The sequence below is a fragment of the Pelodiscus sinensis genome, chromosome 16 (genome assembly GCF_049634645.1).
Source record: "Pelodiscus sinensis isolate JC-2024 chromosome 16, ASM4963464v1, whole genome shotgun sequence".
Lineage (NCBI taxonomy): Eukaryota > Metazoa > Chordata > Testudines > Trionychidae > Pelodiscus > Pelodiscus sinensis.
In genome coordinates, this window is record NC_134726.1 from 26,271,472 (window position 1) to 26,297,891 (window position 26,420).

Genomic DNA, 26,420 nt, shown 5'->3' on the forward strand with positions numbered 1-26,420 from the left:
GCCATGGAGTTACTGATGATATTTTAAAGGTATTACTTCAGGTAGTGTAAAATCTCTGGGTTTTTTTAATAGTGTAGCACAGTATGGGATCTGTCGATCACTTGGAAAGTGGTGTGGTATAATTAGTGATAGCAGCTTGATATATTTTATGATGGCATTCGAGAGAACTCAAATCTATTTTTGGTATTTGCAGCCTAGGCCTGCTCAAAAGGAAAACTGTCCTCAAGAGGAAACAGTTTAGGTTCATGCAGTTTTGATAAGGATATCTAGTAAGAACAGTAACATAAAAAAAAAGTGAACTTTATATATTGGAATGTAGGTGTTTTTTTTTATGCCAGAAATTTTTTCTACTGCAGTATTTGCACCATTCCATAACAGGCTGAACAAAGCAAGGGCTCTACCTTGAATTTAAATACTTTTAAAACCATTGTATCACTTTATTTTCACCTTTTTGCAGTATGATTTGAAACAATCACCATGGATTTTTCACGTCTACATACGTACACCCCACCCCAATGTGTGCCAGAGAACACTGGCTATACATATGCACTCAGGTGAGAGTTCTTCATTTCTTATGGGTAAATTATAAACACTCCAAAATGCTATTAATGCTAGAAGTGTTTGCTGTCATGGTAAGTAATTGCTTTTTTTAAAAAAAAAAAAAAGTTTAAAAATACCTGCAGTGTATTTTATAGATACAATGTCTCATCTTGTTTCCTCTCTGGAGATAATGTGTACATTTAATTTGGAAAGTTGTAAATTGTGGACCAAAAGGATGGTGACTAAGACTATGATTCATTATTCTAGTTGCTATGATTAAACTGGACTGACCCTCCACCTAGAAACCATTGTTGTCTTGTTTATAATGTCTTTAAAACATTTATACATTGATCGCTCTGTATGGCTTCATGTGTAGTTAATCAAAATAACTGATTTGTAAACTTTATTAGGATAAGCATGTTATTCACAAAACAAATATGTCAGGCCAAATTCTCCCATTAATGTGCATAACTGTTTCTGACTCCAGTAGATGACTGTGTGTGGAATTCCACCCAAAATAAATAAGAATTTGGCAGGAGTGTTACTGTAGCTATAACTGAATTTTGGTGAGCTAGTTGTTGGTAGGGTTATTAAACTGACCACTGTATGGTTCATTTTCATTAGCTAAATCACTTCAGATCACCAACTACTTTTGGTAATATCTCTGTCTATATATAAAAAAGTTTTTCCTGCCGGGCAACAGAATGATGTTGTCATGCTCTCTGGCCGCGAAAGCTGCCAGAGAGAGGAGGAGTTGGTGCAGTCCCCTAGTAGTTTCTAATCCATATTATCTCACTGAAAGGAGAAATGTAAATCTTCTTGACCATAAACCCACCTTTTAGATCAGGGCTGGGCAAGATTCGACCTGCCAAGCCACCTGCTAGGATCCTCAGGCACACAGCTTAAAGTGCAGTCTCTGAATCTCTCTGCTGTGCAGGGAGTGGAGAAGCTTCCTGTGTTCTCCCCGCCCCCAGCCCAATCCTCCGCTCCTATTGGCCTGAAGCAACTGGCCAATAAAAATTGACTTCAGCCAATCTCTCAGCTCCTATTGGCTGGAAACAGCCAGCCATTCGGAGCTGAGAGATTGGCCTGGGAGCCGGGGCCTTGCAAGCTTCTTCCCCCACCCAGAGTTGAGAGCCATGTGGCGGGAACAGCCTGTATTTTTAAGCGGTTTGGGGCTGCAACAGGCAGGGAGCCCAGCGTGGTTGGGGGGTGCTACAGGGCTGCTGGCATAGATAAGTGCCTCGCAGCTAGAGCCTGCCTCTGGCACCCCAGCCCCTCCAGCACTCCAACTCTCCCCCCCTCCCCCAGGTCACCATCTAAACCCTCTGCACCCCCCTGTCAGGTCATAACTCCCTTCCAGACTGTACCCCTTCCATCCTTTCCCTGGGCAAGAATCCTCTCCTGCACCCAAGCACCCTCCCAGACTCTGCACCCCATTCCCCTGCCCCAGGTCACAATCCCATCCTTCACCCAGACACCCTCTCAGACCCCACACTATCTCCTGCACCTCAGTCCCTTACTCTGTGCGCCTTTCTGTACTCAGTCTCCATTATAGACCCCACACCTCCTGCACAGAAAAGTGTGGCCCTTGACTGCTTACCAAAATCTTGGAATGGGACTCTCTCCCCACCCCCCACCAAAAATTATTCCCCACCCCTATTTTAGATAAGCACTTGGGATTGCTTAAGCAAATCTGTTTTCTAAATTCACAAAAGTATCTAAAGGATTTGTAACGGGGCTAGAAGGCGACATCAATCTTCAACCTATAGAAAAGTAACTTTTTTTTTCTTATCCATAAATATTTTACTTTAGAGGAAGATATGTTTACATTTGCATTATAAATAATGTGGTTATTTTGGGGAGTGGGATGAGGATTTTAAGAAACTTACTGTTAGAGAGCACTGGGAAATTCACATAATGAATGAAAAGCTTGCAGATTTATTGTCAAAATTACTCACGCACATTTTTTGTCTATTCTGTAAGTTGTATTTATTCTCTGTTTATTGAAAAATACACGAATGAAATTAGAATCTCATTTGTCATTTTCCTCCTGATTTTAAGATATTGTATTCTGAATAATCATCTAAAACAAAAAGTCTTTTTTAAATTTTACTTTTGTAGCCTCTCCAAATAGCCAGCTTCTGTTAAAATAAAATTAAACTGGAATGAGGGGGAATAAATAATTCTTGGTGTTATTCCAGATATTGGTTTTTAATTTGTTGTGTTGTCCAGGCTCAAATGTTTTGGCAGAGGCAGTACTTTAATTTTTTTTTCATCTAGAGAAAAATTCATTGGTTTGATAAGTTTTTAGTCATGACCCTTTTTACCTCTTTAAGTGTTTGATGACCTCTCCCCCTCCACTCTATTATAGGTTCTAATTTATGGTTCTTACACCCAGTGAAATTGATGGGGAGAGTCTTGTATGAGTAAGGACTACAAGATTGTTCAGGCTTGGGTGAAAGGAGTGGCAGGGCAACTTTACATATTGGAGGATAATTGGGTGATATCGGTAAACTGGGCATTTTGTCATTTCTGTATAGGTGAAAATCTTGTGAGGATGTTTTTGGAGGAGAGAATGGGGCAAGTGAAATTTGCTGAGGCTGCATAGCATCTCATTGGGCTAGTTTGTCACGTTTCATATTGTAGATAAACAACTGGCTGAGACAAGGATAGAGGCTGATAAGCTGAAGTTTGGTAACTAATCTATTCTTGGAAGCATCTATTCTTGATAGCTTTGGTTTAAGCTATAGCAACTTTTGTAATAGGCTCTGAAATAAGATTCTATATCACAGAAAAGTATCTGCAAATGCTTTGTCTAGTTGTAATTTAGAGTAAAATACCATCTGAAGCTCTGGCAACACTTGCATTAAAATAGGAGGGGAAGTTGGCACATTGAGATTTGCATTCAAAGTCTTGAGTATAAACTTCAAAGCCCATTGGCCACTTCAAGGCACATTGATTGAGTAGGACTTCCATCTCACTCTTTGCTTGCTGAGATCTTTTATAGCATATAACATCTTTGCACAAGTCAGCCCTCCTTGGGATAAATAGTATTTGGAAAATCTTACAGAGGGAACTTTCTTCCATATTAGGGATGTAAGAGAGTAGTTCAGTCGACTACTCACTTCTCTCCATCCCCGCCTGCCTCTGTGTCAGAGGTAGCAAGTGGTGGGGGAAGCAGGAGCTGATGCTGGGGGGAGCCAGCTTAAAAGCAGGTTCCCTTCAGTACTGTCTCCACGGTATGGGCAATTGGGGGGGGGGGCAGAAACGCAGTGTCCTGGATCTCGCGCTGGCCCCGGAAGCTAACCCTGCCATGGCTCTGCATTTTAAATATAGCAAGAGCCTGCTGGTTCGTGTCGGCTCCAGGAGCTAACCTCACTGCGTCGCTGCATTTTAAATGTAGTAGGAGCTGGGCTGCTACATGTCTGGCTCCTGTTACCCTCACTGCGGTTCTGCAGTTTAAATGAAGCGAGTGCCCCCCCCCCCCCATAGACTAATCAAGTAGTCAATGGAAATGCTACTTGATTAGCTGATTAACCATAATTTAACATCCCTATTCCATATCCTAATAAGTGTTTATTTTTTGCTTTATTTTGTGGGGTATTTGTGTATATATATTTTTTATGCTGTCCTTTTGTTTAATGGCCTCAAGGTGCTTTACAAACACTAAACTACCCGAGTAAGATAGCTTGGTTAGCATACTCATGTCACTCCTGGGAGAAACTGAGACGGGGCGTTGACTTGTATTTTCTGTGCTGGCTGCAAACAGACTGTAATATTCAGTAGAAAAGGAAAAATCCAGGTAATAGGAATCTGTTAGAAGCCTCAGTTATGATTTATTCATGGGAGCATCCATTAATCCTAACAGGAGTTACTGCATGATCCTAAATGTTTGCACTTGTACTGAGAAAAAGATGATATACTAATGAGTATTCTGTATCTTGGGCGTTAGTCAAAGGAACCTGATTTCTTATATCTTTCAGCCTTCCCGGCATGTAAGTTGAACCTGAGAATCTCATCCCCTTTTTTATTAATGTAAAATTTACAGACTTTAATTAAACTAACCTCCAAACTTAGCCCCTCTTGTTTCTAACAGGATTTGTGGTTCTGACGATTCAGGCCATTTTACCCTCAATATGGAAAAGTTTTGGGCTTAAAGTAGACTTTCCCAGGGTATTGAGAATTAAATAAAATAATGTATGTCTGACTGACAGAAAGGAGTCTTGTACTCATTGAACTAAAAGATTAACTCAGAAACTTTCAATCCATACTTCAGTAAATTAACCTAAAATATCAATGTTTAGAAGCTGTACATTGAGAATAGTCTGCTTATGTTGTTTGGAATAGGGCAAGGGAGTAACCGCTCCAGGGCAAACTTGTTACTACAGATGTTTATCCATGCTGATGCATATCCTAACCAGAAAGACAAAGATGAGCAGTGATATGCTGATAATCTACTTGCTTGGAAACTCATAGGTGGTACATGGATTGTCCTTCGCTTACTTGTGTGCACTGGAATTGTTCTCCAACTTGTTAGTGACTGGAGAGGCCTTACCTACTTTATTGCAACTTCTGTCTATCCCATAGAATACTTGCAAAATGACTTATACTTGCATTGACCCATATACATATTTTAATATATGGTAAACTCAGTGGACCTATTTCTGTTTCTGCTTCATTCAGTGAAACTTGGTAGTTAACGCCGTTGAGATTAGTAACTTTATGCCCCTGTTAGTAGATGAAAGCCCATGCTGTCACTAGGGATGTGAAAGGTTAACTGGTGGGGGCTGGAGCAGATCCCCACCTGCATGGACAGGGAACTGCTCATATGTAAAGAAAGCTTTTAGTGGTCTCCCTAATAGGAAAAACAAATCATTCTCCAAAATATGGAAGTTGTATGATATGGGAAAATAGAGTTCATAGTTTTATTCATTTGTGTCAGTGAAGTTCAAGATGATTTTGGCTCTCCTCTAGTATTAAGAAACCTACTACACTTCTTAAACAAATCAAAGTGCAAGAGTTTTGAATTGTTTTTAAAAAATGACTTCATGAAGTTTTAGATTATTTGCTGTGAATTCAGACTTTAAAATTGTATCTACAAAAACAATTTCATGGTATTAAAATTTTAAATTAGTAGAAGTGTTTGCTAATGGAAACAAACTAAAGCTATTAGCAGCTGTCATTTGTTCTGTGTACTTTTGTGGTGTTCTTGTGAATTACGTATTTGTTGTAAGTATCACTGGCAGAAGAGTAAAAAACAGATGCATGGTGGCAAGTGCAAATAGCAAATCGGATCACAAGAAACATTTGTTCAGGGATGTTCTCAAATAAATAATAAACTATTGATATGTTTCTAATCTTCCATGGTGAAGAATAACAGAATATAAGAACACTTTGTTTTCTAGGTAACTTTTCCTCCTCTGCTAAATGTCTCTGTAAAGCTTATATTCAGCTAACTTTTGCTACTCTTGAAAGTCCTAAAATTATTATAAATTTTGACAGGAACACTTAGGGCCCAAATCTCTCTCTCAAGCATCCTTTGCCTTCCTGTAATTACATTCAGAAGAGAAATTTTGTGTTTGGTGTCTGATCTAAGTTTCTGGTGCAATATATGTGTGCGCAAATAAACTGCATGATGTATTGACTTGTATATAAAAATAACATGGCAATAAAAAGTTCCAATGGCAAGGAAGGAACAGATATAATAGAATTTACCAATCTGACTGGCTTTATTGCTACTTGCAATGGAGATGTTGGTGTGAAACTGAACATTTCTGGTATATCTCGTAGAACTGCTCAAAAACAGACTTGAGGTATGTCTACACTACCATGGCATAACTAATAGAGCTAATCAGTGTAGCACTACAGTATAGATACTTACAATAATGGAAGGGGAGAGGCCATTGATCTACTGGTGTCTACACCAGTACTTAGTAGGGATGTAAAAATCATTTAAAAAGGTAACCATGTAATAGCGATGTTAAGGACTAGTCAACTATCCGATAAGCATTTCAGTCTGTCAACTAGTCGATCTTCCCCTCCCTTCCCCCCCCCCCCCCCCCCCGCTGCCTCTATAAGAGAGAAACAGCAAAGGGATCAGCTGTGTGGCACTGCCGCTTTGAAACCACAAGGCGGTGTTGGAAAGGAGCAGCTGCCACACAGCTGATCCATGGCTCAGTTGTGAGGCGCTGCCCCTTTAAAACACCTTAGCACCATGGAGCATGGGTTCAGCTGGAGAAATGCTGTGTGGAATCAGGGTCAACTGGGGAGTCCTCAGCTGACCCCAGGTTCTACGGCTGACCCTTTGAAATGGTGAGGTGGCATTTCAAAGGGGCAGCGATGCACAGCTGAAAACACCAAGGTGGGGTCTTTCAAACGAGGAATGCGGAAGTGCCTATCAAGTAGTCGATGGAAATTCCTTTGACTACTCGACTAGTCAATTAACCCCAATTTAACATCCCTACCACGTAACCACTAAAAATTCTATCAATTACACATGCTGCGGCCTCTACGGTATAACTTTTATACTGCAGAGACCACAGTGATCCCTCCTAGAAGTGGGAGCGATCATATAACCGTAACAGAAACTGATAAGCTCATGCTTATCGGTTAACCATTTAAACAGTTACATTTTAAAATCCCTGGTGCTTAGGTTAGGTAAGCCATATCTCTCATGGGTGTGACATTCACACCTCTGACCAGTGTACCTTGGTGGACCAAAATTTTACATCAGGTCTGGTGTATTCATAATTTGGCATTGATCTCTTTTCTGGAGTCAACTTTGTACCTGGCCAGTGGCCCGGCAGAGATTTTGGCTTCAGTGGAACATTCCCCTATAATAATCTGATCTAGGAATGAACAGCTGCTATCCAGGAGATTTTAACTGCCAGACGTCTGTATTATATGCTTACAAACATAGTTTCTCCAACATCTAGTGGCATGAGGGAGTCTGGGTTTCTTACTCCAAGACATTTTATAATAATCTATTTTGTTTGAGTTGGAATAATGAAAATTTCCTTCTTGTATAAAGACAGATTGTATGTGCTTTGCACCCACTGTCTCCTGTCTTAAAGATTGTTAAACTGTTACTCAGTTTTTTCCTAGATAGTTTTGAGTCTCAAAACTGAATAGCGCATGCTTTCTCCTAGCAATAGTTATCTCCGTGAGTGTCTGTTTGTATAAAAAAGTAATCCGATTCAGAACTCTGAATTATTTGTCTGCTTCACTGCTAAGGATAGAGAGGCTTTGAGACCATCTGCACATAAACTTATACTAGTTGAAATAAACCAGGTTAGTTAAATATTTGCAAGATATTCTTATTTCAATTTGGCTTAGATCTGTTTTTAATTAAATCAACTAAGAACTGACCACAGCCTTTTTCACCTGTTAACTAAATTGGTTTTTAAAAAAACCCATTGGCACAACTCTGGATACATTTGCCTATACAAAAGTTCAGTCAAGGTCCTCATTTCTTACAAACTGTTTAGAATTTTAAACTTTCTCAGCATGTGGCTGTTTAGATATCAACAATTAAGCTGGACCAAAATGTTTGCAACCTTGGCTTAGAATTGGAATGTGTAAATATTTTTTCTACTGTGTCTTAATTCACATTTCATGATATATTTTAACTGGGTAGAAAATAACTTCTTAGGCTGAACTTACACGACACAAAGTAGCCCTCTTGGAATAGAATACTTGCTTCAGCTTTAATTCAGCAAATACTTTTCCAGTCAGTATTTAGAAAATTATGGACTTAATTATTTTTTGGATATCAAGTTATTTTGATATCATTACAGGGGTATTTTCTGTAAAGTGCTGTTTTTATTTGCTTTGTTGGAATATGTGTACTGTATCTTCTTATCTATATTGTACATACCGAAGTAAGCAATTACTTTGCTAGTAACTTGTTGGCTGTTTAACAGTGTTTTGTGGGCCCTGAACGTACAGTGACAACTGTGTACATAGACCTCTACACCCTGAACACCCTGGGTTCTGTAAGGATGCTGGGAACTTCTGTGGTTCTCTGTGCAGGATCAAGACCATACTGGGGATAAGTTACATTTGTTAAAACTGTAGACTTTTGGGAGGGAATTGATTAATTGAAGTATTTTAAAAATGGTTATTGTACAGCTTTATTTTTATTTTAGTTCAAGTTATTCTTCAACTGCCCTGGATTTTGAGACTGAACACAAATTGGATCCAGTGTTTGATTCTCCAAGAATGTCAAGACGCAGTTTACGCTTGGTGACTGCAGGATATAGCGCAAAAGATGATGTGCAAAATGACAACGTACATAGCAGTTCCTATACTGGAAACATGTCTTTGCCAGACCAATCATCCAGGTAAGCAGATTTTGTATATATTTTGTATAAGTCAAAATGTTGCATTGCAAAAGAGACTATTTAATTTCTTACTGCAGTAAAAAATGGTAAAACCCCCAATAAACTATAACTAAAGAGTTTACATTACATGTATCTCAGTCTTAATGCCAAGGGAATTTTGTCTTAACCTTGGACAGAAAAAAACAACTGAAAAGAAAAAGATGGCTTCCTTTCCTTCTTGGTATTAAACATAATTTTCAACAGTAGAATAAGGACTAAATGTCAGCTTGGTTGCATTTTACTGAGATGGGAACTCTGTGGCTAAGTGTGCTGTGTGCCAGCTCAGTAGCACCAGTAATTTTATTTATGTAGTCTTCGGAATACTTCCCTCTTAATTTTTTTTTTTTTTTTTTGCCGCCAATGAAACAAATATTTTTGGATCTGTTAAACATTTTAGAACACAAATTTGATTGTAAAATGAAATATCTTAAATGAGAAATTGATTGTAATAGAAGCAAATTTATGATCCTAACTCTCTCAAACTCTCACCTGTTGAACTGTATGTATTGCAAGTGGTCTCCTTGAAGTTGATAGGACTGTGCACTCACCTGCTTAAGATTAGTCCCACTGAAGCCAATGAGACAACCTTACACACTGGAAATAACTGGTAATTCAGTCTTTTCAGGATTGGGGCTTAAATTATGAAAATTCAGATGACAAAACATACAAAGCTGTCTGTTCTTCATAAGAACTCATCAGAGCCCTTAAATGAAACTCTACACGGTTTATGGTTACTTGGCTGATATTTTGATATATAACATTTGGGTATATGAATCACAGTATTAGGAGATCACATTTTATACAGTGTTTCTCAACCGTTTTTTTATAAAGTAACCCTTTAAAAAAATTATAAGTACCCCCAGTACCTACCGTTTTCAGACACACTTTTTTCCCTACCATTGCAACACATTTGTTTAAACAACTTAATTGTAGCCGGGTAGGCAATGACATTTTTGGGTGTAAAAAGTACAACAATAATAAAGCGCTGTAAAACTTAAAACAAAATTCAGTTTTCTCCAAATTTCAGTTGTGTTGACATACCCCTCAGACTTCTCTCAAGTACCCCTAAGGGTACTCGTACCACTGGTTGAGAAACACCGATCTAATCTAACCCCCTTGACATGCCAAATTTTCCTGTGCAAAACTTGAAGTGTATAACTAATATTCAATATGTAGTCTTCAATAAAATGTCTGAAACGTTTGCACTTATATACTGAAAGCAAGGGGAGACAAACCAAATGTTTCTTTTGTATGTACCTTTGGTTACCAATGAAACTGGTTAGCCTAAAAAGCATTTTCAGTGCAGTGTGTATCCCCACCAAAATGAAATACTTAAATTAATCATACAAAAATAAATGCAGCCCTTGGCATACTTGCGTACAGAATCATAGAAATGTAGATCTAGAAGAGACCTTTAAAGGTCAAATCCAGCCCCCAGCCTCCTGCACTGAGGCAGGACCAACTAAACCTATAGCATCCCTGACAGATGTTTGTCCAACCATTCCTAAAAATCTCAGAGGATTCGGCTTCCACAACCTCCCTTGGAAGCCTATTGCAGAACTTAACTTCCCTTCTAGTTAAAAAGATTTGCCTAATATGTAGCCTGTATCTCCCTTGCTCCAGATTAAGTTTGTTACTACTTGTCCAACTTCCACTGGCTGTGGACAACAATTGATCACTGTATTTGATCACTGTATTTGAACATTTTGCAGACTGTTATCAGGTTGCTCATTAGTTGTCGTCTTCTTAAGAAGATGAAATATGTGCATTTTTTAAAATTTTCCCCATAGGTCAAGTTTTTTAATGTCTTTATCATTTTGATTGCTCTTTTCTGGACTCTCTCCAATCTTCCCTCATATTTACAAGAGTACTCAGTACTCCAGCTGAGGCCTTGCTAGTACTGAGTAGAGCAGGACAGTCACCTTTTGTGTCTTACATATGGAACTCCTGTTTAATACACCCCATAATATTAGTCTCTTTCACAACTGAATCACATTAGTATTCATTGAATTGGGAAGGGCACTGTAACCCCTGATCTCTTTCAACAATGCTATCACCTCGCAAGTTAGTTTCCAATTTGTAGCTGTGTATGTGATTTTTTTTTTCTTTTTCTTCATTCCTCAGTGCAGTATTTTGCACTTGTCTTTACTGAGTGTCATCTTGTTGAATTCAGACCAATTCTCCAGGTTGTCAAGATCATTTTTAATTCTAATTCTGTCCTTCAAAGTGACTTCAACCCCTCCCAACTCAGTGTCATCTGAAATGTTACAAGTATATTTTCTATTATTTTATCCAAGTCCTTAATGAAAATATTCAGTAGTATCAGTCCTAGAACTGACCCTTGCTGGCTCCAATTGCATGTGCCCTCCCAGTTTGACACACACCATTGATAACTGTCTTTGAGTATGTTCTTGTTTAATGTTATGGCTTCTCTCCATGTTTGCCTTTTTTTTTTTTTTTTCTTTAGAACAGGAAAGCAGCGCAAAAGTATGAGCAAACAGTCTGTCACTATGAAACATACTCCAAGAAAAAATGTGTCCAGTTCTTCTATTTTTAGCCAAAGTAGTTTCAATAGCCATGCCAGTGATACGTCTCTGATATCTACTGTATTGGATGAATCTTTGATTCAGGAGCAAACAGAAGTTGACCATTTTTGGGGTAAGTAACAGAATGCAACTACACATTTGAGGATTTGTGCCAGCCTGTGACTTGAAAGCTATTTTGGGGTTGGTTATGTGTGGGTTGTGGGGTTTTGTTTTTGGTAGAAGCTTCCTTGCCTGAAAACATTGACAGCAACAAACGTATTGCCATCTTTTAATGTCTAATTTCTAACTGAAGTTTTGCCAGAGGACACATTAGCTTTGAATAAAATGTTTAACATATATTAATCCTGCACAGTGAGGCTGATATGCCAAACAAAAGGTACATAGCAAAGATGCTCTCTGTGGAGTTAATGTTCTTCTAGTATTTGTCATCATGTCTGAAACTCAGCTGGAGTCTCATACTCAAAGCATCATAAAGAAAAATCCTAAATAACAAGTTTAGTCAAAAAGAAAATTACAACATGTGACTATAATAAACAAGTAAGTCTGCGTGAAATAATTTGTTCAGTCACAAAAGAGAAGCAGGAAGCTATTATATGTGTATTAATAGGTTTGTGAAGTTGTCATTGTATTTAAAAAAAATTACATTTCTAGAGGATAGCAGAAATTGAGATTATGGAGACTAGGCACCTGAATGGCTGGTCCACTGTTTGGATTATGTGACTCATACTATACCACCTTTCGACAGACACTTCTTTTATGCTTTTGTAATTAATAGGGTTTTGTTTCAAGCTTATGCACAGTTCTGTTTGGGCCACTAACATGTTTTCCTTGCAGCTATACACTAAATGCAGATTTTTAAAAAGAGGTTTTATATAAATTGCGGTCAAACTACAGAGTAGTTGTGTGCATCATGAAGTATCACGGCTATTTATTTATATACAGAGGGTGATGAACCTGCATTTACTGATAACTTTTTTAAAAGTGAGATGTATGAGAAGTTGGGGGTAAAGTGAAAAATCTGGTGTAAATCAGTATACGTCGGGTTACCTGAAAAGGCAGACATGCCTGCCAGATTATAATCCTCTTGAAGGAGCTCTAATTTCTAAGATGCAGTTTGGTCACATTAGGTTGATTATCAAGAGTAGATTGGCATGATGAAGTGTCTGTAATAAAAGGAAAGATAATCTAGATAAAGTATTCACTTGTTATTCAACCAGAGAGTTTAGATTGGTTATCTGGAAAGTACATTTACTAGTTGTGAAAGATTAGTTTTGAGCCATTTAGTGACTCTGGAACAAAGAGAGAGAGAAATCCATTTTACTAACACTTTGACTGCACTAGAATGGATTTACATACATAGCTATTCCAGCATACCTTACCAGTGAAGATGCAGCTTATACCAGCAAAAGAACTCTTGCCATTGTACCACACCTCTAATATAGCTATGTTGGCAAAATGCTTAAGTATACCAGGCTTGTACTTGAAGGGGTGCAGAGAGTGCAAAAGCACCACCATGATCCCCTAAGTAATCACGCTCTGGCCAGCTAGGCAAAGGCAGGAGCAGCATGCTGCCTGAGTCTCCCTTCCCCATGCTCTGCCCAGCCAGGGGAAGGCTGGGGCTGATTTCCCTGTTTACTTGGAGGACCATGGGGGTTCATTCACACCATTGTGGTCCATGTTTACAAAAAAAGCACCTGCCCCCCACAGAAGTTCTTGTGTACAGACAGGCTTCAGTCTCTGACTGCTCAGACTACTTGGACATGGTAATCCTTTATGAACAAAAATCTGATCCTTTACTCCTTTTTCATGAAAACATTGCATTTAGCCTGGAGTAAGAGGTGCCAGACTGGGCAGCAAGAGAGAAGCATTGTTGTTGAAAATGTTGGTCCTACTCTGCCTATAAGAGAGGTGCTTTATCAGAAGTATTAATATAATATGTGAGTGGGGAGGAATTAGGTGGATAGGATGTAACATAGAAGCTGCATGCAGTAACTCTGTGGAAGAATGAGAGAAGGGAATGATTGTTTGTAACAATTCCTCTGATCTAGAAATGGCTTTGATGTTCACAAGCAGGGCTGGACGGAGGCATGGGCGAGTGGGCAGCTGCCCAGGGCGCCAACCAATGAGGGGTGCCTGATGGCAGCTGTAAGGGGGGGCGCAGCGTCCTTTACAGCTGCCATCAGGAGCTGCGCGCCCGGCTTCCGCAGCACCGGCCCGCCCACGGCGCCGGCCAGCAGCGCCCTTCCTCCCACGGCTGCGGGGCCCTGCACGGCTTGGCAGCGCATGCGCCGTGCACTCCGGGGGTGGGCCCCGGCCTGCGCACCAGCAGCCGTGGCCGGCCCGCACATGCGCCGAGCGCCCCGGGGGGCGGGTCTGCGCTCCACGGGTGGGCCCATGCATGTGCCCTGCACCCAGGGGCAGCACCGCATGCCCAGGCCCAGGGTGCCAAAAGGGCTCAGGCCAGCCCAGCTCTCAAGGACATTCAGTCTTTACTTCTTCCTTTCTTGAAGGGTAAGGATGTAGCTCAATTGCAGATATCTATGTAAAGACCTTTTAAATTGTTTTTTTCCCCCCTGAGGAATCTGTTAAATACAAGATGCTATCAGTTTGTTTCATATATACAATAATTGATATTGTTAACTGATTTAACAATGCAAACATTTTATTTCAGTTTAATCTGTGTACATGTAGTTTACTATACAAATTTGTGTGCAATTGAAATCTCTGGAGTGACTGAAGTCTGGTTTAGGGTACTGACACCTTAAATTTTCCCAAAAAGAAAGGTTAGCTTTCCAGCCACAGTTATTTATATATGAAACTAGAAGTTGTTTAGATAAAACAGGCTGGAAACAGTGGGACTTTACCATACTATCCAGTTACAGATTGCTTTTTACTGATTAGTGTATTTTTCACTACCACAATATTGAATTGAAAGAAATTGTACTGTAACTTCAGTTTATATGTGAAATTTGACACTAGCTGGATTAGTTGGGTCTTCCAGGTTATGCATTGAACTATGGTGGGAGTAAAAGTGGTTACTAAGCAACAGAAACAGCTTATGTGTCTAATTAGCTAGCCATTTCAATAGTGATAGGGGAGCCAAAAATGATACATATTGGCACTTCAGTTTTCTTCTTGACATAACCTTCCTCTTCCTAGATAAGCTTTTGAGTGACAGTTTACAGTTACATTATCTGTATGTATTGATGTTCCCCACAACAGTTAATGAATACATTTATTATTAGAATATTACAATGCCTCTTCTTTCTGAGTTCTAAAAATAACAGAAATTTTTGTTTTGAGTACAATTTAACTATAGTAATCATTTCCAGTCTGGAGACTTCCATGTAACTGTACTCAGTAGGAAAATCTTCTGTTTTTTAGGGCTTGATGATGATGAATGCGACCTTAAAGGTAACAGCAGTTCGTCAACTTCCCCTACCCCATCCCATAGATTGCAATAAATGAATTAACTGTTATTTTTTGATACATCAGGCGGGGACACAACATTGATTCAGGGAAATGGTGATATAGCCGCTGCTGAAACACAGACCATGATCAATGGCTATACTTGCAGTGACTGCAGTATGCTTTCTGAACGGAAGGAGGTCCTCACAGCATACTCTGCTTCTCACATGCCATCTTCAAGAATTTACTCTAGGGATAGGAGCCAAAAATATAAGTCTAGTAAGTGATTTTTCTTCCTTTTGTGGTTTTGTGGCATTGTAAAGTGTTGTTTTTTGATGAACATGTACTTGGAAAAATATAACAATTTTTTTTCCTTGCTGAGTTTCTCAAGACGAATTGAATTTTAAATGCAGATTGGCATATATACTATGATGAATTTTTGTCTACATCAGGTTATACTTTATGGAGCTAATATCTGCTGTGCACCAAAATCTGACTATATCTATTTTCCATACAATTAGAGGAATATACATGTGCCACATCAAAATGATTGCACTACAGAATCTGGCAGAAAATAGTTCATACATTCAAATTCATTATTCAAATTCATTAGGGACATAATGTGGTGTTGCAGATGGTATTGGTACTTAGCAGTAGATTATTTTCCTTTATACCTTATCATAACAATGAGAGTCAGGTTACCATTTTGTCACTTCTGCTTTAAAACTTTTTTCCATTGTAACTCATCAGTAATAGGAGCATAAACCAAAAAAAAAAAAAAATGAACATAATGAGCAAGTTGTTGCTTTGTAAATATCTACTATATGGAAAAATCTAATTTTTAAAAGAATCGCTTCTATTATTTTCTTTTTCCTTCTCTAGATTCTTATTTTTATTGTGTTTTGTAAGTTAGGCTCTCTTGTCAGATCTTAGCTCTAAGAGGGTTTTAATTAGTTCTGAGAGAGGACCCAGAGTAGCTTCAGCAGATTTCCTTCTCTCAGGGTATGCCTACACTGCAAAGGAAGATCGACGCTGCCACTGTTGATCTTCCAGGGTTTGAATTAGCAGGTCTGGTCAATACAGCTAATTTGAACTGAGAGGGGTGCTCCGGTCGATGCCGGTAGTCCTGCTTTCAGGAGGAGTAAGGGAAGTTGAAGGGAGAGTGTTCTCCTTTCAATCTTCTGCAGTTTAGGCAGCACCAAAAAAACCCAACAAGTTAAAATACTTCGACTTCAGCTACGTAATTAACTTAGCTGAAGTTGTGTATCTTCAATTGACTTTGTCCTGTAATGTAGATGTACCCTTACTGTATAACTTCTGTAGCTTTTTCTCAAGTATGTCTATCTATATGGTCTCCTGCTTTTCTATGCCAGTCTACTCCCCTTGGATACTGCTCTAGTTGAGTACTTCTCCTTGAGGAAAAAAGGATGTCAAATCTTCTTCAGTATCCTACCATGTCATCTGTATTTTTTGGTTGTTGGTAGTCTCCTCAAAGATCAATTTAGAAGGAATGTTCTTTTCTTCCCCTCCATTTTAAGAATGGCTAATTACAGGTTGTTTCATTTGCTGTTTGTTCTGAACCAAGGTGTGCCCCTCCTTGAAGCATATCCTGAATAGTAAGAAGTCAATTTCTTGACACTCTCAGGGAAATTCAGGCAGTTGCGAGGGAAATTCTTTATAAACAATTCAGGGCAAGGACTGTCTCTTACTGTACGGTTGTACAAAATGACTCCAATCTCACACAGGCTTCATAAACTTTCATATTAAAATGGTACATTGAAGTCTAAAATCTTAATACCCTCTCTCTTCTAAACAAAGCTATCCAAGATGAATATTGCGAGAATATCCATTTGTGAGGTTACGTCGGCACTTTCTCAGCAGCTCAATAGTTTAAACAAAGAGAGCCAAATCTTGATTGCCTATAAAATACCAAAACTTTTAAGAAAGCAGGAGTACAGGGATGATTGTGCCAGTTATTATTCTTTTGTGTGTGCTCTCAAGTGAAGGAGAAGAGACAGAGAAAAAAGTCTAGTAGTAACTGCCTTCAGTGCTAGGAAAACTTTGTATCTGATTTCCTTCCATTTGTAAGTAGGAAGCAGGAGGAGGAGAAACCGCTCTCTTCCTCTCTGCCCTCACTTTTAACAAGAATTCAATGTAAGCCTTTTTTTTATTCCACATTGGGATGTAGAGGTACTAACTGTTCACGGGTTCAGCATTGAAAAATTCTGAATTCTGAAGATAATGAATCAATTGCAATTTAAATGTTGGTAAAAGTGAAACTGTATTCAAGTTTTCAGTCCTCTTTTACCAGGAAAGACTTGTAACTTGAGTCTTTTGCCCTGGGAAGACTGTCACTCCAGGCCATGGTTTAGGCATGCCAACATTCCTGGGAAGCTTTCACTGTTGTTGCCTTAGGTATACTTAGCCATAGATAAATGGGGAAATTCAGCAGCTACGCCTGTCAAGTCAGCATCCACTTACAATTGCTACACATCCACAAATTTTGTATCCTGGATAAGTAATTGAAATTTTAGTCATTTTTAATTTGCTGTCAACAGGTGGAAATGCAAATAGTTAATAAATGGAGAATGAAATTGTGTAGGCAAATAATTTTGTATTCACACTTTTTTGATAGGAAACACCTATTTCTACATGAATAAGATTCTGCGATTGATCAAATATACTGCAACATCTTTTGCATCCCTGTTAGTGCAACTATTTCAAATGGTTTTGCTGACGTTGGGTTGTGAACTTAAAGGTACCTTTTTAGTGGTCTTCCTCTGTTTCCTCCAAAGCCACTACCTCCATAAAAAGCCTTGTGCTTTTTTCTTGTGTGGCTTTCATCCATTTCACCTGTTGCACCACGGTGTCTTCCATAGTAATTCGGCTTGTTTCTCTTTTGCTCACTTGCTGTCTTCGCACCTTGTTTTCTTTGGAAGTGTCAGTATACAGGTTTGTGGTAACTATGGGTTTTGGTCTTTTCTTCTTCCCAGGAAATGGTATTGTGGGGGAGGGAGGACTTGACACTACCAAACTGTAATTTTTCAGTGTTTTCAAAATGCAGTTTTGTTGCTTCCTCTAGACTTGACCTTCATGTTCTTAAATTTCGGTTTATTTTAGTTCTGCAAGTTGTCTCCTTGTTAACCTTTTCTTTGCAGGCTGTTCTCTGCTTGTATGGGATAACTTTGGTCATGTGATGCTTATTGCCTGTCTCTCAGGGTATGTCTACATAGCAGCTAGATACCAGTATCAGGCCCATGCCAGCCAATTCAGGCTCCCTGCAAGGTGGGAGGGTCCTAGAGCCCAGGTTCCAGTCCAAGCCCAGAAGTCTACACAGCAATGGAATAGCCCCACAATCCCAAGTCAGCTGGCACAGGTCAGACGTGGGTGTCACATTGCTCTGTAGGTATGCCCTCAGAGTAAATCTTATAATTATTATGTTAAAGTTTACTTGTCAAGTGGAGAAAATAGCTGTATCCTTCATGCTCCCCACAAAGGGATTTCTCCTCTTCGTCCAGTAATGTTTTTTCTGCCTTTCTGATATTGGCGCTGTCTGGTCTCTTCTGGATCCTTCATTAAAACCAGGAAAGTGGTGTAGTAATTGATCTGCAACTGAGAGGATAGGGTATTCAACAATGGGGTTTTTTAGTAGAATATTTGAACTAAATAGGTATAGAGCAGTTCTAAACACAGAATAAAAATAACTGCTCCTCCAGTCACATCCTCAACTAATCCATGTTTCATTTGCTACATAGTGAGGCTTGGACTAATTCTCAATTGCCTATAGTGTGTTCCATGAAAAATTCTAGACTACTAGATCTGACTTTGAGTTTTTTTCCTGTGTGTATCTTGTATTAGAAACTCAGATCTTATCTAATCAAGCTTTCCTGGAAGGTGCTATGGGCAAATGGAGAACTGGTAAGTTTGACTCCCAGGTACTAACCAATAAAACTCAATATTAACCATTCAGTTAAAAACTGCTTCCCCTAATATTTGTGTGTCGGGGTAGGGTATGTGAGTTAAATATGTGTTTAACAGTTGCGCTAGATCACATGCAACCTTCACTTTGGGGGCGAGTATCCAATCCATATTTAAAGACCTGTTTCCACTATGCTTGGAATCAGTGTTGCAGCTATCAATCCACCAGCCATCTTTTTATCACGTCTGCTTAGACATGATAAATCGATCTCAGAGCAATCTCCCATCAATGCCAGTACTCCTCCAGGACAAGAAGAGTAGCCGCGTTGATGGGAGAGCAGCCCCCTGCCAATCTTATTGCTTGCAAGGCACTGTGGTAAGTACATTGACTTCAGCTACGCTATTTGTATAACTGAAGTTATGTAGATTATGTTGACAGCAAAACCAGGAAAGAATAGACAAGACTTAGTTAATGTTCATAAGGCAAAAAACAAGAAGGAAAAAAGATTTGACTTACAGGGTAGTAGTGTCTCTTTTAGGAATCATAAAGTTGCCAAAAATGCTCATGTGTCAAGTCTCCTTACACATCAAATACTTTTTTAAGGTCTCCTGTGGCTTAGGCTGATGGCTTAGGCTTAGAATTAAATAAATCAGGTCAGTTTGCTTGTTTAAGATAGCTGTCGGAAGCTTTGGACTCCAGAGAGTTAAATTCTATACCCTCTTTCTGCATGTATTGCAGCTCACTCGAATTACTGTGGAAGTATGAATGTAAAAGACTTTCTCAAAGAGGATGGTCATCTTGATATAAATGGGGAATCATTATGTAAGTATGGTTGGGGGGGTTGTTTTTGTTTTTTATCTTTTAGCTTTGGGTTGGAATCCTGGATGTCAGGGACATCTAGATGATATAAAACAACTCTGTAGAAGTTGTTTACCTGAATAGTTTTTTTTTATTTAGACACTAAATATTAATACACAAGCTTATTACCACTACATTTTCTATAGGAGCAAATATCTGTGGGATTTTGTCTTGTTAATCCTGCTTATCTATCTTAGTTCTTGGGTTTGGAAAATGTGACTGTAACATAACTGGAACATATATGTCTTGTTAGTAGTTGTATTGATTAATTTGTCACATTAATTGATTGTTACCATAACCAACAGGTGATGACTGTAAGGGGAAGAAACATCTTGAAACACACACAACAGTCCACATGCAATCCTCAAGGTCTAAAAGGGTAGCAAGGACCATTTGGCACACCTTTTCTTATGCAGGTTGACTTGCACCTTTTTTTTTGTTTGCTTTTATTTTACATCACATCTTCACAAATGTTAATCACTCATATTGCTTTGTGTTTTAGTATAACTGTAACTTACAAAGTAGATTAGGCTAAATTAACTGTAAAATGTTCTGCAAGAATAGTTTCATGACATCTTTTCTTCTCCGTGTAGTATTTGTTGCAATATTAGACTTGTTGATTAGGTTAGGAAGGAACTTGGCGTATATAATTTGTTCACATGGGGCACAATTGCTATAAAGGGAAGTTACGGTAATTTATACCACATGATGTATATTTTCAAATATTAAATACAAAGCAAAGGGTTTTTGTTTGTTTTGTTTTTGTTTTGTTTTTAAGATCTACTTTAGGCAAGTGTATGCTTCTGGAAGGATGGAAAACAGGCTTTTAAAAAGAAAAGGGACATTAAGATACTCCTATGCAGGGTGTTTTATTAATTTTGTACCCTGTCTTTATTTTGTGGTAGCCTATTATTGCAGGAATATCAGGTATACAATTGGTCCTGTGAAATGGACCTACTAATGTTTGAATAGGTCCAGGCATCATCAAGATTCTTCAGTGCATTTTCCATTAGTCTTTAAAAAAAAAAATTACAGCAAACAAGCATAGTGTGAGACATTTCTTCACTCACCTAACTGGTTTTGTAAAATACTGGGCTGTATTGTGCGGTGCCTCTCAGACTCAGCATGACATATCTGCCTAATCTAAAGTTTAGAATTCCCCTAAATGCATCTGTGGTGTTCTGTTTCTATAGAACAAAAACAATGAATCTACATGCAGTGTCTGATTGAAAGGCCGTTAGTCTTCAGCGGGCTATGGGTCAAGCCTTTGAAAAAACCCAACTGACACTGTCATAACATGAAACACACGGTTAGATTTAATTATAAAAATGAACAATTATTTACCGCATATACTTTCAATAAAGAAATTCTTATATTTCTCAATATCTCCTTTGTTAGTGATGCTATTACGACCCACATTTTTAAAATAATTTTGAAGAATTACAATTTGAAGCTTTGAATGTTCCTTTTTCCACTTCCACATTAATCCTGCCAATCCAGATACCACAAATTTGCACAGCACACTTGAAGACAAAACCAAGAAACTTTGAAAGGGTTGCCTGACTAAAGCATACTTTTGTGTTATACTAAAAAGGGGATGGTTGAAAAGTATTAATTAGGACATTTTTCTGACAGAATATTTTGCCACAAAACATAGGCTCATTATATGCTGAAAAGATTATATTTTAATTACCCAGGTGAGAAAATCAAGAAGTTTGAACAGTCTATATACCAGTATATTGTCCTTTTTTCCTTGTAATGGTGTTAGCCCACTTATGTCCATATTTTGTTTTGTAGCAGTAATGCTCATTTTGTGTAAATGTTTCAAAAAGCTTACAAACTACTGGAGGATATGCACTAACATTACAGTGTATGTTATTCTCATAACTTCAGAAGCTAAAGAATCTCTGTTCTACTGCTTTTATAGCATACAGTGTGTCAGGTCTGTATATACATTACACATATATAGTTCATTTGTTATGTACCAGGTTACTTTGCGCTACAAGTATTGCAAACAGTGGGAGCAACAGGATGGTTTGTGACTCAGAAGATGTTATCACTACTTTGGCTGGCCGTTGTTTCTCCAGGTTACTATCATCATCTCTTTTTATTTGTGCCATTGCATGTTATCTGCCTCTACTGGCAAACTAGTATTCTGCACTATGTGATTGCCTTGCTGATGCTGACTCAACTGAGCTTTGGAAGGTTCTTTACTGTTTGTAACAGCTAAACTGTTCAGTGACAAGAAATATCTGTGTTCACAAATTCAATAGGGGCTTAACAAGGCTGCTTCATATGAGTGGCAGCAGCATGTCTTCATGATTAGAGTGGACGAAAGGTGAATGAGGAAGACCGGGCTCTGTTCCTGATTCTCCCATTAATTCCCTGTTGCTTTGCTTAATCTGATAGTATCACAGCATTCTTATCAGGAAAATGAATAGTAATGCCTTTTTGAAGCTCATCGAGAACTTTAATTGAAAAGGGTACCCAAGTACAAAGCATGATTAAACATAGCTGAATGGTGTTGAATTTAACTTCATGAAAGTTAGTTACTGCTTTACTAAACACATTTCATCTTCATGCATTGCTGCTTTTTTGTGCTAAGTAGTTGATACTGCATTGCAATACATAACTTTGTTATAAATTTAAATAAAAACACATTTCCTGTGTCTCCTTTCACCTATATTCATCCACCACAACAATCTCTTTGTTGCACAAAATATTTTATGCTATGCTTGCATGTGCTTTTGCTTGGTCTTCCTTAGCATATTCTGTAATAATTGCATTTTTATTTCATCAAATACATCCTTTCTCTTATAGGGAAGGCAGCTTCTGGGGCATTCTGGTGGCTTGGAACTGGATGGTATCAACTTGTTACTCTGATTTCTCTGTTCAATGTGTTTCTTCTTACAAGGTTTGCAAATTTTGTTTTTAAACAGAATTTTCTTCCTAAATTATACATTTGGTAAGATTTGTGCTCTAACAGGATAATTTCACCCATTTTAATTACAACTAACTGAAAAATACAAAATGTAATGTTTGTGACCAAAGGAGAAAACCCTTTTTCGAAAGAACCTGTACTCCTGAAAAAATGAGGAATACGGCTTCTTTCGAAAAAGGGGTTTTTTTCCTCTAAAGAACCCCATCTAGACTGCGGTTTCACTTTCGAAAAACCCTTTCAAAACAGCGATCAGACGTAAATATGCAATTAAAGCGTGGAATATTTAAATCTCTGCTTCATTTGCACTTTTGAACGGACTCATTAACATTCCTCTTTCGACAGAGGAATGTAGTCTAGACAACTCCTAATATTCTGACAATGGGAGAACACACATATATCGGATCTATTCTCTTCAGATCATATAACTCTTTTGCCTTTCTATATCAAAGGTGCTGCACATCTTTTTGTACAAAGTATATATTTCCATTTTAAATATAAGATACTGGGTGAAAAAATTAAAAATAGTAAAAACTACTACAAGTAGCACAAGTCTGTTATCCATATTAACAGATTAAGGAATAAGCATGATGAATTTGTCAAAAAATTATACTTGAGTACTTTTCAGATGCATAGTCTCTGTGTAATTTGAGCTACAGGAAAAAGTATGTATTTCTATGTAGCTAAAACTTAAGCTAGATCAATCTAAGATTATGGATAGGACAGTGTTTCCGTATGACTTTGAATTTTAAACAATACAAAGACATTTCACTCTACTGTAAACTGAGCTAATCTCTGTCCTGAGGCACCATTATTTATACTTGTATGCTGTGTATTATACTTCATGATTTGTAGTCTCCTTTTTCCTGTGCATTAGTAACTTCCATTCCACTAACACTTGTGGACATAAATATGTATTTACACTGAAGAAAATAGAAATCTATGTACTGAAATGTAATACATAGTGGTAAATATCGCTGTGTGTGTTAGTTAATGGGTACAACTTTGTGAGCCTGACTCTCTCATTGGAAAAATGCTGTATAGAGATACAGTCATGTCAAATTACCAAATACGGTACCACCATGTTAAAGACAAGTTATCTTATTTTTATTATATATTTTTTTATTTTTTCCAGTATGTTCTGGGGGGAGGGGAAAATGTAATTACCTGTGAAGATGCCAATTCTGATTTCACAAGATATCAGCATGTCTTGTGATACAATCCACAAAACTGAGCTCTAAAATTTAACACCGGTTAAAATTTAAACACCTGTTTATTTCCTATTAGTGCCTGAATCAATTATAGATCACAGTTAAAAATGACATACCCATTCCACGTCTAACTAAATTTACCTCTCTGTTTCTAGATGCCTTCCAAAGATTTACAAACTTTTACTGTTTCTCATCCCACTGCTGTTTTTGCTAGGTATGTGAAGCGTTTATATATTGTTGCTAGTGCAAACTGGTTATTACAAATGTAACAAAATAGCATTTTCTGGTGAACTTGATGTTTATGAAAGATGTCCAGTTAAGTACAGAAGATGGGGAAGTTCTGTGTGCTGATAGACAGCAGCAAGTCAAGCATTCCCCAACACTGACCTGCTAGTGTACTTGCCTTCTGACGTGGAAAGAATATATCTTCTTGTGAGAAGGCAGTTACGTTTCTATGCCCCTTCAGTACGTGGGATGTCTCTCTGAAGAAAACTACAGGACAAGCGGTTGAACACCAGGAACTGGAATGAGCCCATTGACACTTTATATAGATTATTTATTGATGACTGGTTAAATAAAGAACTCTGATTGCATTATTGGTGCTAGTACTGTACTTGTAGTCAGCATCTACAGTGGCCCAATGTTTTCCATTATAAAATGATCTGTTTGGTTGCTTGTAACTCTGTATAAGTTAAACATTTTGGGCAGAAATGGATTTTTAAAAATTTTCACCTAAAATGGTTGTCATTTCTGAGAATCAGGTTAAGGAAAATTGCTCCTCATCATGTTTAAAAAAAATAAAAATAAATCTTACAACTCTTGAAAAGATCTAGTACCTCCATTCTTTGGAGCAGGGACTTGAAATGTTGGCAGAGAGATTGTTTTAGTGATGGGATAATGCTGCTTAGCCTTATGGGTGTTGTGAAGTTAAGTGCATTAACATTTGTAAAGCACTAAAGGTATGTCTACACTACCACCCTAGTTCAAACTAGGGTGGTTAATGTAGGAAACCGAAGTTGCAAATGAAGCCCGGGATTTAAATACCCCGGGCTTCATTTGCATCTTGCCAGGCGCCGCCATTTTTAAAGCCCTGGTAGTTCGGACTCCGTGCCCGCGGCTACACGCGGCACAGAGTAGGTAGTTTGAATTAGGCTTTCTAATTCGAACTACCGTTACTCCGTGTTCCATGAGGAGTTCCACAAGGAGTAACGGTAGTTCGAATTAGCCTAATTTGAACTACCTACTCCGTGCCGCGTGTAGTCGCGGGCACAGAGTCCGAACTACCGGGGCTTTAAAAATGGCGGCGCCTGGCAAGATGCAAATGAAGCCCGGGATATTTAAATCCCGGGCTTCATTTGCAACTTCGGTTGCCTACATACGACCCTAGTTCGAACTAGGGTGGTAATGTAGACATACCCTAAGATACTACCATGAAATATACCATAGAAAAAAACTCATAAGGAAATAAGTAATTCTGTATTTGGTGCAGGATTTGGCTGGTGGGCAGTAAATAAGATATAGGGCCACCCATAGAACAATGAGGATAAAAAAAAATTTAAGTGCTCCTTTCAGTGAGTGCAGTGCATCTTGTGCACTGGCTGAGACATGGGAAGGTACATGATCATGTGAGAATTGTATCATAATACATACACATAAGTCTAAGTTAAGGTTTCCCAAGCAACCTTAATTCTGGTATTTCCTAACCTTTGAGTGCTTCAACCGTAACACCCCTTAAACATAATTTGTTTTAAAAAGTTTATTTTGTTTAGACTTTGCTAGTGCCCACAATGTTAGATACACTTTCCAAATGCAACAGAGCCCCTGTCCTTACGTATAAAGAATTAATCTAAACGACAAATCTGAGATTGCACCTCTTCTTATAAATAATTTTTATTTTGTTTTTCTTTAATTTATCTTGCCTAAGGCATATGGTTCTGGGGCTTAGAAGGCTTCCTTTCATTACTGCCTACATTCAGTTGGTCAAGCATACATCAAACACAAAGAATTGAAGATTCTATGCAGATTCTTAAACCACGTCCTGATTCTTCTCACTATGTTGAGTCTCCACAGGTAAAATACTTAGTCTTTTTCTTAAAAGGTATCTTCTTTACTTTTTGCTACTGGATTTTTTCCAATAACTAAACTGTAATCCAAGAATAATTTGGGAGCAGATGGGCTTACTTAATTCTTTTATATATAAATCTTCACATTTTTAGGGTACCATACAGTTCTTTGATTCTAGTCGTATGAGTGAACTGGAAAAGCAAATAGCCTTCATGTCTGACAGATGTCATAACAATGATGAAGTTTATGGCAAAGTGATGCTACAGCTCAAGAAGCTTCAGGATCAGTTTGTCCAGATGAATGACAAAAGTGAGATGTTGATATTAATAAAAAATGTAATGAGCCAGCATCTTAAGGAAAGACAATCTGAGGAAATGGCACATTCAACGGTAAAGATAAAATGAATGTTTGATTTCTTACATTGATTAGTGTACTAACCCTAGTCTGCATTTATCATGCAAATGGCATGTAAGGTTTTATTTACTTTATATTTAAGAGCCCATATGAGAATTAATAAAAATAGTTGAAGCTGAGACTGGGAATTAGAGTGTA

General features: G+C 38.2%; 1 protein-coding gene across 18 annotated transcripts in view; it reads left to right on the forward strand.

The window, feature by feature from the left end:
• SUN1 (Sad1 and UNC84 domain containing 1) overlaps window positions 1-26,420 on the forward strand; it is a 65,088-nt gene that overhangs the window by 20,879 nt on the left and 17,789 nt on the right. For 3 of the 18 annotated variants that reach the window (XM_075899546.1, XM_075899537.1, XM_006112831.4), the window contains exons 2-15: window positions 458-554; window positions 8,691-8,885; window positions 11,392-11,582; window positions 14,855-14,884; window positions 14,966-15,157; window positions 17,514-17,636; window positions 18,737-18,796; window positions 19,536-19,619; window positions 19,961-20,071; window positions 21,644-21,742; window positions 22,476-22,569; window positions 23,960-24,018; window positions 25,729-25,874; window positions 26,021-26,257. In XM_075899546.1, the coding sequence (XP_075755661.1) occupies window positions 478-554; window positions 8,691-8,885; window positions 11,392-11,582; window positions 14,855-14,884; window positions 14,966-15,157; window positions 17,514-17,636; window positions 18,737-18,796; window positions 19,536-19,619; window positions 19,961-20,071; window positions 21,644-21,742; window positions 22,476-22,569; window positions 23,960-24,018; window positions 25,729-25,874; window positions 26,021-26,257 (1,698 nt within the window). In that variant the 5' untranslated portion in view covers window positions 458-477. Of the gene's footprint in view, window positions 1-457; window positions 555-7,506; window positions 7,834-8,690; window positions 8,886-11,391; window positions 11,583-14,854; window positions 14,885-14,965; window positions 15,158-17,513; window positions 17,637-18,736; window positions 18,797-19,535; window positions 19,620-19,960; window positions 20,072-21,643; window positions 21,743-22,475; window positions 22,570-23,959; window positions 24,019-25,728; window positions 25,875-26,020; window positions 26,258-26,420 lie in introns of those variants that run through there. The other 15 variants (XM_075899544.1, XM_075899543.1, XM_075899540.1 and 12 more) reach the window with 10 other exon arrangements.